This window comes from Lactuca serriola, chromosome 6 (genome assembly GCF_051521515.1).
Source record: "Lactuca serriola cultivar US96UC23 chromosome 6, Lser_US96UC23_V15, whole genome shotgun sequence".
NCBI lineage: Eukaryota > Viridiplantae > Streptophyta > Magnoliopsida > Asterales > Asteraceae > Lactuca > Lactuca serriola.
The window spans coordinates 59,050,696-59,061,143 of record NC_136413.1 but is presented as its reverse complement, the minus strand read 5'-3'; the positions used below and the strand labels follow the sequence as shown (position 1 = coordinate 59,061,143).

At 38.0% G+C, this 10,448-nt stretch overlaps 1 protein-coding gene across 1 annotated transcript; it reads right to left on the bottom strand.

Annotated features, from left to right (window-relative positions):
• Window positions 1–879: 879 nt before the first annotated feature.
• On the bottom strand, window positions 880–1,458 carry LOC145059807 (uncharacterized). Its single transcript, XM_079007589.1, has one exon. It carries the CDS (start codon window positions 1,456–1,458, stop codon window positions 880–882), a length of 579 nt encoding a protein of 192 aa, XP_078863715.1.
• Between the last annotated feature and the right edge of the window lie 8,990 nt (window positions 1,459–10,448).

The window sequence follows — 10,448 nt, the reverse complement described above, 5'->3', positions numbered from 1 at the left end:
GTTACCAAAAGACTCAAAATGTTTCACATATTTGGAAATATCAACTTTCATGGACTCCCATTTAGATTTAAGGAGTTTGAATGTAAGACCATCAGGCCCCGGTGCTTTATCTGATCCGCAACACCAAACAGCTATTTTGATTTCATATAATGTAATCTCAGCCTCAATGAACGAACTCTGATCTGGTTTCAACCTTTTAAACAAAGAGCTAATCAACTTTGGTCTGACGGGCCAAGGTTCATGAAATTTATTCCTGAAAAACTCAAAAGTTTCCTTCTTAATGAGTTCTGGATCCGTGCACCATTCACCGCTTATTGTAATACCATGAATCCTCTCCTTTCTATGCTTGTTTTTTAACATCCCGTGGAAGAATCTTGAGTTTTCATCTCCGTCACAAATCCACTTTATTTTTGCTTTCTGCTGTAAATCTAGATTGGACACCTGTTCGAGTTCCCGTAATTTAACTATTGCATCTCTTCTCGAATTACGCTCCAAAGATGAAAGTATTCTGGATTCAGCCAAGATGTCCAACGAGTCAACTTGCTCCCTTAACATTTTTAAAATACCAGTTTCCTTAATACTTACTTCCTTCCTCCAATTCCTGATTTCATTTTTGAGAAATTTGATTTTTGCCAACAAGAATCGATCGGGAGCACCAAACCGATGGAAATTACCCCAAGCTTTATCAAATACCAAATTAAAATCGTTATGTAGTAACCATGAGTTGAAAAACCGGAACGGTGGAGGGCCAATGTCGACTTTGTGAGGTTTGAGAATCACTGGAGAATGGTCTGAATAGTCCCTTGGAAGAACTGTCACAGATGTCAGTGGTTGCATTTGAATGAAGTTATGACATACTAGGAATCGATCGAGTTTACTCTATTTAAGCCCATCGTCGCGCAGATAAGTAAATTTCCTTCCCCCTTGCATGAACTCATTTAAACCAGCCACCGCTATGAACCGGTTGAAATCGGATGTCGTATAATGACAGAATGAGGAATTGAATCGATCACAAGTGAACCTGACTGCACTAAAATCACCCGTAAACACCCAAATACCATTCAACCCTCTTTTTAGATCAATCAAATCATCCCATAATTTACGTTTGTCAACTATAGATTGAGGCCCGTACACATTTACAATCGTTATTGCACCTGAGATACCAACCCATTCCCCCGACGTAGCAATGAAATGCCTGGAGGAGAAGGTATTGGACTTGCGGAACACACGAGGGTCCCATATGCTTAAAATACCACCAGAGCATCTAGTGGGATTGACAAAATCACATTGATAATTTTTCGATCCCCAGCAACCAACTATATCAATATTATTGAAATCTGATACCCTTGTTTCCTGAATACAAATGAAATCGATGCTTTGTGTGAGTTTGAGTTTCCTAATCCACTCAATTTTCTTTGAATCTCCAATTCCCCTGATGTTGAGAGTCATGAAATTCATTGATCCACTTTGGGTTCTCCTGCACCTTCAAATATTGCTTCCACAAAGTCGTTTCTCTTCTCGATTTGGAATCTGACCTCGTTTCCAATCCTGATTGCACTATCAACTTCATTTGAAGAGAGAAAAATTCCATTCGGGGAATTCCCACTAAAGGAGTCAGATCCAAGAAAAATTTATTTAGATCGAGGGAAGGAGAGACAAGCTCAATGATTTTCGGTTGATGAAAATTAGATGGGGGAGTGATAATGGTTAGGAATCGATCCCATAAAAAATATAAGTCCTAATCTAATAACTCAAATTTTAATTGATATTATTGAAACTAATAATAATAATAAATATAATAAGCATGCAGCAACTATGGAGAATAACTGTCTAAAAAGGAACAACCATGTAAAATCTGCACAAAAGTAAATGCAACCGTTTTAAAAAATGATTGCATATAATCAACAACTAAATTCCATGGATAATTAGGTGTAGCAACATTATTAACATACTACAATGTGATACCAAACCATTCTTCAATTACATAAGCCTTCCCACCTTCATCGAGAATATAAAAATAAGTAGTACCAAAAGTCCCAAAGGACCTAAACCAGCTAATCTTGAACGTAAAAACTAGAAATTGGTTTCGTCAAAATTGAATAATGCCATAATGAATTAGGGGAGAGATGTTTGAAATTGCAGGTTTAGAATAACCTATAATGGTAGTGCCTCAAATATAAGGTCACACCTCATGATTTGATGAGTCACACGTCACACGTTGTCTATCAGCACTAGTGCCAGCATCAGTGTTAACGTATCCATCAGAAAAAACATTAAAGAAGAAAAGTCAAATTAGCACTAAGCTTGGCCTAGTTAGAGTCTGGTCATACCCAGTCTGAGGCCAAGGTCGGGCCTCCGCTTGCATGGACTCGCTGGTATGACAGTTAAGGGGCAGAACTGCGCCTTACCCTCATCTCCCTAGGAGAAATTCCCCGGCAAACGTGGAACCAATCAGAGAGCTCTACTTGCCTATCTGACGACAACCACGATCATCATTATATCGAAGATTCCCCTCTAGCCAATGGGGGAACAAGATAGAAAGACGTGATGGAGGATCCTTCAATATGGACCCGCGACATCCGCCACGTCTCGTCTCACGAGGGAAGACTCAATAGAATCAATTATGAGGCACGTTCCACTCGATCAAGTGTAAAAGAACCCTTCTTCCCCACGGAGAAGGGGACTGGACTCTTTTTCTCTTAGACATTCTCTATCTTCTCTCGGAATCAATTCTAACTTGATCGTTGGAGCTTCGTCCTGGGAACCATTCTCGAACGTTGTCTAACGATCATCTCTTTCCTTTGTACTGTGATATCAGGAGAAGGAACCAGCTCGACACACACCCTTGATCTCAATCCTACCATCTTCGACATATCACAACATTTGGCGCTATCCAGATGTATCTCCAGAACGATACATCCACGAAGCAAAACCAAAGAGCAAAGGTGGGCAAATTAGACAGAGGGCAAGTTTTCATCCAGGAAGAACACGCTTCAAATCGCACGCCAGTCTCACAGACACCATCCAACTTTGCAGCTGAAACGACGGCAACCTACATAGCCAGTCGATGACGTCCAACAGTTAACCCATCTTAGCAAGCAACAATCATAACCACAACTCGACAGATTGTCACAACACATCAAACAGAGATACCTGTTTCTCAGCAACAATCGTTTCCACACAGTTCGGGCACTGGAACCTGGATCCCTCATAGTATTCAACCGCAATCACAATATACATCGGTGATCTACCCACACACATAATTCATATCAAACAAGTTTCAAGAAATTAGCCTAATCATAAAAACTAATACAAATCATGAAACTTTGACAATTATCTTTTATTTGGATGGGAATCATCATTACCATATCAACAAAATCAGATTTTATGAACTAAAAGATTTTGTGGTAATGATTCTAATCCAAAACAGGCCAAAAAAACTCGAAAAACTACCCATTGGAGCACCAACTCGACGAGTACATGAACTGGACTCGTCGAGTTGGGCTTTTTCAGATTGGAGTCGGCAAGTCCCCTAGTAGACTTGGCGAGTTCACTGTCCAGAATGCAGAAAATCGATTTTAAACTTTGAAATTATATTTGCATCAAATATATAGAAAACAATCCTAGGCTCTGATACCACTGATGGGTTTTAGTATAATACAACATCCTATGGTGCACATACAACCCTAAATGCTTTCGATCTATGTTTTCTCTAATCATACATGCAATATTGTTTCCAAAGCATTAAGCCTACAACTAGCATGGAAATGACATAATCAACATAAAAGAGAGTTACATAATTACCTCTTTGTTGTAGCTTGTAGAACTTCTTGAGTTTGGCCTTTAAGAACTTAGTGCCCCATATGTTGCACCTCAAATGGAATCACAACACACCTAGAACAATGGAGACTTTTTATAGAGTATTTCTTGCACCAAAATCGACTCAATGATCTCTAAGAACACTAGTGTATCTAGTATTCAATTTTGGATGCTAAGGGGCTTCTTATATAGTGTGGCAAGATTAGGGTTACACCATGTAAACCCTAATATGCATGACCTTCCATATTCCTTAGGCTCCATGGGTTTAAACCTCCATGGATCATCCATGGGTTGTCACATTAGTTTAGCCCAACCTAAAGAATCATGGATCATTGGCCCACACCATAAGAATGAATGATTTACCAAATCAATCCCCATATATTTAATTAGTCTCTTTTGATCACTAAATTAATTCCAAATTAATTCTTGATCAATACTAATTAAATCATATGATTTCATATTAATATATTAGAACTTATAATATATTAACAAGTCATAAATAACCTCTTCTCAAAAGTCCATCCTATCAATTTGTCTTGGTGATATGTAGCCCAAATGGACCATGCTACTCTCGGGTCAAGTACATACCAGTTATAGTTATGGGTTAGACATCTAATCCAACACTTAGAACTGTGGAGTTGGTTGGTATTGGTTATTTCGCCAAGTTTGGTATGGGTTTTGATATTTGTTATTTCCCCAACTTGGTCGTTGTCCCACCATTTATCATGTTGAGGCTGATCATAACTCCATTGGTTTGACCGGTAGTAGCTTCCCTTATCTTGCATTTCTTCCCATTCTCCTTGTAAATATGGACACATGTTGGAATGATGTCCATTTTGAGCGCAAAAATCACAAAGAACAGGTATGAGCTATACACTTTGGTCACTTTCAATCATCATAACTAACTGAGCTAACTCAGAACGTTGATATTCAGTGCAAGGAGTGTTCATTACGAAGCCATGCTTTTTTTTAAATGCGGGATTGTAGATTAGAGTGCCTATATGATGAGATATGGGCATAGAGAAACAAACTAATTAAAAATAAAACAATCCCCGACAACAACGCCAAAATTTGGTGGTTGTCGAGCCAACAAAATTAATAACCCTAAATTTTTTACACTAAAATAGTGTATAGTGGTAAAGGGGTTGAATCCGCAGAGATTGGTTCAATTTTATAACTTTATGAAAATCTCGTTGTAAAAATACTTTTAAAACGACAATAAAAGTAAAATTGGGTGTTTTGGTCTTTTGAAATACTTGAAATAAACTAGAATTAAACTAAGATTTAAATAGACAGTTTCAACAAAAAAAACAAGGGTTTGAAGTAAAATCAAGAAGAAAAAGATGGTTGACTTAAGGTTTCCTCACTTGAACATTTGATGAACATATCGTTAGAATCCAATGGTGCAATACTTTTTTTAAATCGTTAATTTGGCTATAGTAATCCAAGAAGCTTGAGATTACCTAGACTTTTCTTAGTTGTTAAAATGGTTAGAGAAACTCATAAAAATTTCCTTAGTCAAAGTCACAATTTCCATTAAGCATGTAATTAGTGAAAGTCAACTAGCATTAAGAACCAAAAGGTCACCAAACCCAAGAAGAGTCAAATGTTTTCACTTCCATGTTAGAGAAAATGTTTTTATAACCAACACAAAAATCATTTGTTGCTTGGTAATTTGAGGATCCTTTACTTAATCAAGAAATCAGCCAATTAATCAACACAAGCACATTTAAACTCATGAATAAAAACATACAAATAGTAATAAGATGTTAAAACACAAAAAATTCTCATAAAGATTCAAGAACAAGTTCATGGAGTCTTCAACATTCAACAAACATTCAAAGGATTTCACCAAAGTCAACCAATATTTATTTAGCCTAGCATGGCTAAAATCAAGAAACTAAAACTAAAGTAAAATATACCGAACATGTAGCAAGATTTTGAGATGAAAAGATGATGTTATTCAAGTGTTCTTATCCTTCAAAGTCTTCAAAATCTCCACGGAAAGTGCTCTAAAATCGGATGTGTAGAAGTGTAGAAAAGTGGCACACCAACATTCCCCATATAGCTCAAAACAAGAATTCCTGGAAATGCCCCTTGTTGGGCCTTGCGAGACCCGCGTGCTGTTGCGCGGGTAGCCCACATGCTGAATTAGGTTCTTTTGTGATTTGGGCTTCCATTGACTTGGCCCACTGGCCCAGAACGAATCCAGTAAGCTTGTAGCCCAATATTCTTCATGGTTTTTTCAATTTAAGCCCAATTTGGCTTCCCCAAATCATCCATAGCTCACGTACTCACCCGATCAATAATCTTCGCATGCTTGAAAATTCATAATTTTCTTATAAATTCAAGGTCCATCTTCCTAAAGCTCCATAGCCACTAGCCCACTCGATGCATCAACTCCACTAGTCATCAAGCTTATAATCCTTGTTTTCCTCCAAATCTAATTGCTTTCCATACATGCCGAACATTTCCGTTCCGCTAGTCTCCTTGAAATTTGCAATAAAGCTCACGAAATTAGAAAGTACCCGAAATAGTCATAAAATAACAAAAAGGAAAATATGCATGAACATTAGCTACGTTATGAATGAAATACACTAAAATAAACTCTAAAAATAAGTAAAGAAAATGAAACTATCAGAGACCAATGATCATTATTGATAGGAAGTCAAAGACCTTTCACAATAAGGTAGTGCCCTTAGTCATGGTGTAGTGGCAGCACCATAAGGGCTCAAAGAGGATTTGGGAGCCCGAGGTAGAGATGCGTGAGCACTACCTAGATTTTTTTTGGTCAAGGATTTTAAGGACAAAATCTAGTTCAAGTGGGGGAGACTTGTAACTCAAATTTCAAGTTATAACTGCTTTTGTGGTTATAGCATTTAAGAATTAAAAATATAAGGCTTTTGGTGGCCACGATGTGGTGGTGACAACACCACGACGTGGAGGCACCTGATGGAAATGTGCCTCTATTTAGGGTGCTACAATGTGTCAAGGGATTGGCCACGATGTTGCAGACATTTTTTCTAGCTTTAAGCCCTATTTATGGTGTTAGGAAATCAAACGATACTTGTCAAGACTCAGAACAAATTTGAAGCCATTTGCCAAGTTCTATTGTAACATACACGTTTAGTTATCGTGTTATGTAAATTTTAAAAGTGAATAATATTATGAAATATTATGTCATTTTGAGTGTTGATTTCTAACAGATAGTTTATACTAGAATTGAAGCAAAACTATGTTTAGAATCACTCGAAAAATATTTAAAGTCTTATGAGATTCCAATCTAATGTCAAATATTGAAATTTAACGAAAATATAAAATTGAAATAAGTAATAATTTATTATTGAAAGTTTTAAATAATCTCGTTAGAAACATTTAGGCGAAAACCTCATCGAAATCCGAGTTATAACGAAGAAGTTATGACTATTTGAAGTTTCGCGATAGAACCGGCACGACGCCGTATGACATAAAAAGTGAGTTTTCGATAAACTACTTTTTAGCCCTTATGATCTAAATAAAGTTGTAGTATTTGTTAGACCAAGAATTTTCATAAAAAGAACATCCAAATCTGACTTCATATGAGGAAGTTAAGATTTTTCTAAGTTTCGGAATATCAGTAGACAACTAAAAACTCGAAATAAAGATCGAGTGATTTTTAGCCGACGCAACCTAAACGAGAATCGAAGGTCTCGTCAATAGTAGTACAACAGTAAAAAGACAGACGAAAATGGACTTCGGATGAACAAGTTATGAATTTTTAACGGATTTTTCTTGTCTCGGCCCGATAAAAATATAATATTAAAAATGAAGTCAAAAGTAGCTGACAGAGTCTAAACAGAAGTTGTAGAGTATAATATCACCTACGCGTGGATCTAAAGAACGTCAAAAACTGAGTTCGTACGCAAAAGATATGCATTTTTGAAGTTTTTAAATAAAAATAAATGAAAATTCGAAGCCTTATCCGAAGGGTACGCCTAGCGTACTTCGCTTCGTACGCCCAGCGTACTTCGCATGTATGCGACCCAGAGTCGGCCACGTGCCCCTCTTCTTCGCATGCAAACACGTATCACACAAGGTGACACGTCTAAGACCCGGGAACCAAGAAGCTGCCATGCCGCGTACGCCCAGCGTAATCTGAGGCTTCGGCCACCTATAAAAGGGATGCGAGGTTGCCGGGTTTTAGGTTACAAATTCTCACTCTCTTTCACTCTCTAGCCTTTCTCATGCCCCCTTTAACACCCCCAAAGTCCCGGTATCATACCTAACACTCGAAGTAGGTCCCGACACCCCGAAGACCCGAGAAAATAATATTTTCAAGTTGAAACTTTGCCTGCACAAGGCCCGGTTTTCAACTAAAATCCCCAGTTTCGTCACAGAAAGTCATATTTAATGTCAAAGTGCTGCCCAAATTAATACTTTAATCCCCAGTTATTTCACGGTGAGTTCAATATAGGGACAATTGTATGTTATGTGTTATATGCTCAATGTGCTTTCCCATGTTATTATGATAATGAGCTATTCCTTTGACCACGAAGTGTATGACATAAGCATCACTTGGGCACTGGTATGTAGCCGTTGGCCATGAAGTGTATGACATAAACATCGCTTTGGCATTAGCAGAATACAAAGACATGGCTGAAAGCCTGTGTATTCTAGCAAAATGATATTCTGAAATTATATTTTCTGCGCCACTTGGGCTGAAGTCTTATCGATGTATATAAAGTGTTGAAATTGTTATGTGTCATTGCTTACAAATCTTTGAATCTGATTATTCATTGATATGGAAATCCTGTCATATGGTACTCATTTTCCTTTCTTGTTCCTTGTCCCTTTTTGCTTCTGATACCACTGATGGGTTTGAGCCAAAAGATAATTATAGAATCCCATAAGATAATTCTTTCTTGTTCCTTGTCCCCAAACAAGAAAGCTCATAAGATAATTCTAGAATCCCCAAACAAATCTTTGAATCTGATTATTCATTGAACTCACTAAGCAGCCCATGAGATAATTCTAGAATCCCCATTATGGACGAATTCTTAAGGCATTATCCTTAGAATTCATCCACCCTATCTTTTAGGGTTCACTACTAGAAAATAGACCTTTAATGACGCGCTTTTTACGACATGCACTGATTAATGATGCGCAAAAGGACGTGCCCTTAAAATAGTGTCATCTCTTCAAAAACATTTAGGATTTACGTCATGCATTACTGCGTGCCCTTAATTTAGTGTCTCAAGAAAAAAAATTAAAAACACGGAGGGCGCTTTATCTTAAACGCGCGTCGTCTTTACCTGTCGCTTTATAATTTTAATGAAACGCGCTTTTAGTAGACAAGGGGGAAACGAAATCCCCAAAATTTTGAAAACCCGCCTTTTTTTTTCTATCTTATATCTATCTTTCATCCTTGCAATCCACTCTCCTCTCTCTGATACTCTCTCCTCTAGATCTCCCTTCATTCTCTACCTCCCGTCTCTCTGTAACCCTAAGCCATCGCCACCTCCCTTCTCTCTAGCACGTGCTAGGCCAGGGTTTTAGTAGATACTGGGGAAAATGAAATCCCCAAAATTTTGAAAACCCGCTTCTTTTTTATCCTCCGTTTGTGTGCTTTTCCATGGCGAAGAAAAAAGAACTAAGGTTTGTTTCCCCAATACAAAATTAACGCTAATTGCTTCTTAAACTGCATGTTATTTTACAGTTTTTTTGGGTGATTTACAGCCGACGAATTCTAACGATTTTCATTTATTGTGCACATGTTTTCGAATTCTAACGATTTTCATTTATTGTGCAGATGTTGAGCGATTTTATCGACTGTGCGATCCAGGCGTGTATTAGGGTTTCGTTTTTTTCCTACCGCTTCCGTGAAATCTCCACTGGGGATCGATCGGCACTTGTTATCTAACAACACACCGACAAACACCACCGAAGATGGCTTCAATTCCTCTGCTTATCGATCCTCTATCTTCTTCCGTACTCTGTTCTACAACCACTTCCGTCCCCGCCACCACCTTCTTCCACCGTTTGTGTCTAACCTCATCTCCTCCAGTGCTCGCCGCTACGCTTTCTTCTCCTTTCCGCCTTACAGATCCTCGCAGACCATTGCTCATCGTCGCTACAAATACCACTTTGATGTCCAATTTCGTTCAGGTACAACTCTTCTTAGTGTAATTTGTGAGTTTAGTTTCGGATAAATTTCTTTGTAGATCAGTCCGTAATACGTGTTGTTACCCTTTTCGGACATTTGAAAATAGACGTGATCATGATCCAGGAGATAAATTTGTTGTTACCCTAAGCATCGCCTCGACAGAAATGGAAGAACAAAGTGATTCGCTAAATTTGTTTTTCAGTTCGTATTGATCGCTAATTTTGTCCCAATCCTTCCAATTCGATGTTCCAGATCACCCCTGCTTCTGATTTTTTAGCTTCCTGGTCAGGCCGACTCATAGAATTATTCCCCACAAACCCTTTGACTTCCGAAACATCACCCCCATCCTTGTTCTTTCCCATAACCTTGTTACTTTTCCAACTTTGCCCCTGTTCAATCTTTGAATCATTAGACTTTCCTTTCATTGGCTGAATATTCCCATAATACCCCTGCCCATTTTTACCTCCTGTCTTCCCACCTCTATCAA